The 3480-nt window shown below is 40.7% G+C and overlaps 1 protein-coding gene across 1 annotated transcript; it reads right to left on the minus strand.

Moving 5' to 3' along the window:
- Nucleotides 1–264: 264 nt before the first annotated feature.
- Nucleotides 265–1331, minus strand: LOC117793412. The gene is made up of 3 exons (XM_034633721.1): nt 787–1331; nt 549–724; nt 265–470 (listed from the first exon to the last, which is right to left on the minus strand). The coding sequence occupies exons 1-3, from the start codon at nt 1323–1325 to the stop codon at nt 385–387; spliced, it is 801 nt and encodes a 266-aa protein (XP_034489612.1). The 5' UTR covers nt 1326–1331; the 3' UTR covers nt 265–384.
- Nucleotides 1332–3480: the final 2149 nt, after the last annotated feature.

Raw genomic sequence — 3480 nt, forward strand, 5'->3', positions numbered from 1 at the left:
AAAGCGAACATGAAATATTTATTAATTATTTAATATATTTTATTGATTCCAAGATTTATAATTGATCGCTATTAATGGGAAACAACTTTCATTTTTGTACCAAACGTTAAAACAAAAACAAAACAAAGCTAAACAAATTTACTATTCATAATTTTACCAACATGTAACATTATGAAAGAAAAGTGATCCATACCAAAATCGTGACTGTAAGCTGAATTCAATAAGGGGTGTAAGAAGATAAATCAAGATGAGTTTCAATTGAGATTTAGTTTTAAATTATTTCATTTTATTACGTGCACAAAAAAAAAGTACCAGGTTGAGTATCTCATAATATACACATTCACGTCTATCGTTATTGTTATTGCTATCGTTAATCGTTTATCGTTATCGACGCAATCGATTGGCATTAAAGCAACGCAGATTGGGTAACTCAAAGCGACGGACACGTGGCGGCTGTGCCAGATACTCGACTGCAACGAAAATTATTAAGATTAGTGTGCCCAGATCAACTGGAGACTTGTGACCGCTGACTGATGACGTCATCATACCTGCTAATGGATGATAGCCATGGGAATCGGCCCGATAGCAACGCAGCTCGTACTCAACACCCTTGCCATTGCCAACTTGACGAGGCTGTGCATAAAATCCCTCAACGACGAGGCCATTTTGTTGCTGCAAGTGATAGCCACGTTCCCAGCGACGGACGCCATTTGGCAGCGAGTAGCTGAAAGGGGAAGGGTGGTTCAGTCACGTGGCGGAGCCGCAGGAGCTGTGACAGAGACTCACCCGTAGACATAACTGCCATCCGCGTTTTGGTCATTGAAATTGTCGCGATACGGATTATACTCCGTCTGCGGGTGCGGCTCCTGTGCCGTGTCCGCGCCTGCATCCGTCTCCGGTTCGGTCTCCGCATCCGTCTCGGACTGGGGCTCCTCACTGTCCTCTTCGCTGGACTCCTCCTCCTCCTCCGAGTTGCCGGAGTCGGCAAACCGCAGAGCCGCTTCCACACCAGATCGGGGTGCCACAATGCCCGGCTGGCGGCGTGCTAAGCCCAGAAATGGAACCGCTGACAGCGGGGCCACCGCACTGGTCAGCTGTCGACCCACCAGCTCATTGAGCTGTTGCCCCGCACGCTGCATCTCGTTGGCATCCACATCTGCCACATCATCCTCCAAGGAATCGAAGCGCTCGAAGCTCTCGGCATATGAGAAACTTGGCGCCATCAGACGAAGTGTTGGCAACGGCAATCTCTGGCCAATTGTGATGGCCATGCAGCTAAATCCAATGAAGAGCAGCAGCAACGGAGTTGGCAGTTGGTTGGCCATGCTTACTTGTGGGGAGGGGGGGGAGGTAAGGATTGTGGGGTGAATATGAGGTGTCTAATCCTGTGCTGTGGTCAGCGTTAAATGCGTTCCATTGCGACGTGTGCAACACTTTTATACGCAAGATTAAACACGACAAGTTAACAAATCAGTCGGGCAAAGACATAAATCTCCATATAAATCAACACCCCATCCATCCCCTCGACAGGTAGTGACAACTGCGGTGATGCCAATTTGCATTGTCATTCAGCAAGCAAACTATTTAACAAGTATCTACCAGATACCATTATCAACCAAACATCTACAGCTACGGCTGCAGCTACCGCGAGATTAAATACCGCGGACATCGCATCAGATGAGCCATCGATGACGTTCAACCACCTCGGCTGATAAATCGCGTACGGCAACCACCGTCAACCGCCGACACCGCCGAGAAATTATGGGACTGGTACTTGGTTCTGTTGCCAAAATCAAGATTGAGAATCGATTGTGTGGACCACGTTAATAAACATTCCCATGCGGTAAGCTTAGCCACTTAATTGGGTCAGCAGAAGTCCATCGACCGGTTCTTAATCTCCTCTCTTTCTCTCTTTCTCTCACTCCCTCTCACTCTGCCACTTGGTTTACTTTTAGGCGTTGTCAGATACTCTTAAACTGTTGCACACTTTCAGGCTGAAAGTTGCACTAGAGCTACAAAATGTATTCCTAGTGCTGTATCTCACTCAATATCTGTTTTGAAATTTCCAAATACATAAGGGGAGACCCTTTGCATAAATTTGAATGCAAAACAAATCGAATGAATAGAGGTCAAACCAAGATTAAAATGACATGCCGTTTTAAAATCAGTTCAGTTTTGATAAAATTATTAAATTATTATTACAGGTCAAAGTTTTTTTTTCTAATTTGTAATGATTTAAAAAAAAAATTAAACGTTTCAGAATAAAATTTAAAATGTTATTTTATACTACATAATTACGATATGAGATTTTGATTAATAGTGAAAGCTTGAGATTTTCAATTTTCAAAACTCCCAACGTAGCTATTCATTAAAATCGAAGCCTATAGTTTTTTCAAGAAAAAATTTAGAGGCCATCCATCCACTCAGTCCATGATCAAAATGACAATCCGCTTAAAAATCGGTTTGGTTTTCACAAAGTTATCAAGTTTAAAGTCGGTCCAACTTATGACCTAGTCCTTATTACAAGTCAAAGTTTTTGTTATTTTGTATTATATAAAATTATTTTATTTTTGGAAAAATGTTCCAAAACCGTACCGGTACAAACGATTCGTTTTGGTTAACGATTTCATTACCGGTTCCGGAAATATTCGGAATTATTAAATAGTAAAATTATAATTTATTAAAAAAAAAAAAGCTGACTGAGGATATTTTTAAATACCTAATGAAAAATTTCATTTAAAAGCACTAAACAAAATGTCAATGTGTCAGAGATTTGGAATTTGGACAATCATAGGCTATAATCAAAAATGCAATTGCACTTTAAGAGGAACTAAGAGGAAATACAAAATTTTGAAAATTTATAAAAATAAGTCCAAACACAGAGAACAATTTAAAAATTGAAAAAGTTGGGTTTGGTAAACAGAACAAAAAATATAATTCAGCATCAGGTTAAATTCAAGTTGAGCTTTATAATCTTAAGTGTTTTAAATTGTAACTCAGACTGAGAATTTGTAATGGTTATGAAATGTTGCAAACGAAAGTTTCTTTATAATACTAAAGGTTGTTGTAGGGAATTGAACTCCCGCTTATCCTTTTACAATTGCCATTAGCTGATTCTGCTTTCCCTTCTTCTGTTTCCTCTTCTTCTCGCAGCCAATTCGCAGCTCATTTGATGGGGGTGTTAATAAAAAAGGAAATGTTGACCCTTAAAAAAAAACGCAATAAAAAAATCGTTGGGGTTGAGGAGAATTGAGAAGGGTTCCCTAACTTAATCTCAATTTACATTTAACCGTTTGCAATTATTTGAGCGTTCATGGAGAAGAATGTGAATATTGCAGGAAGAAATGTTGGCAAGGAGACTGTGGAACTGAGGGACTGAGAGACTGAGGGACTGAGAGACTGAGGGAGGCTGGTGACAGCCAGAGTTGCCAGCATCATCGGCCCAACAGCGATTTGTCATGCATCATTCATACGCTTGCC

The sequence above is a fragment of the Drosophila innubila genome, chromosome X (assembly GCF_004354385.1).
Source record: "Drosophila innubila isolate TH190305 chromosome X, UK_Dinn_1.0, whole genome shotgun sequence".
Taxonomy (NCBI): domain Eukaryota; kingdom Metazoa; phylum Arthropoda; class Insecta; order Diptera; family Drosophilidae; genus Drosophila; species Drosophila innubila.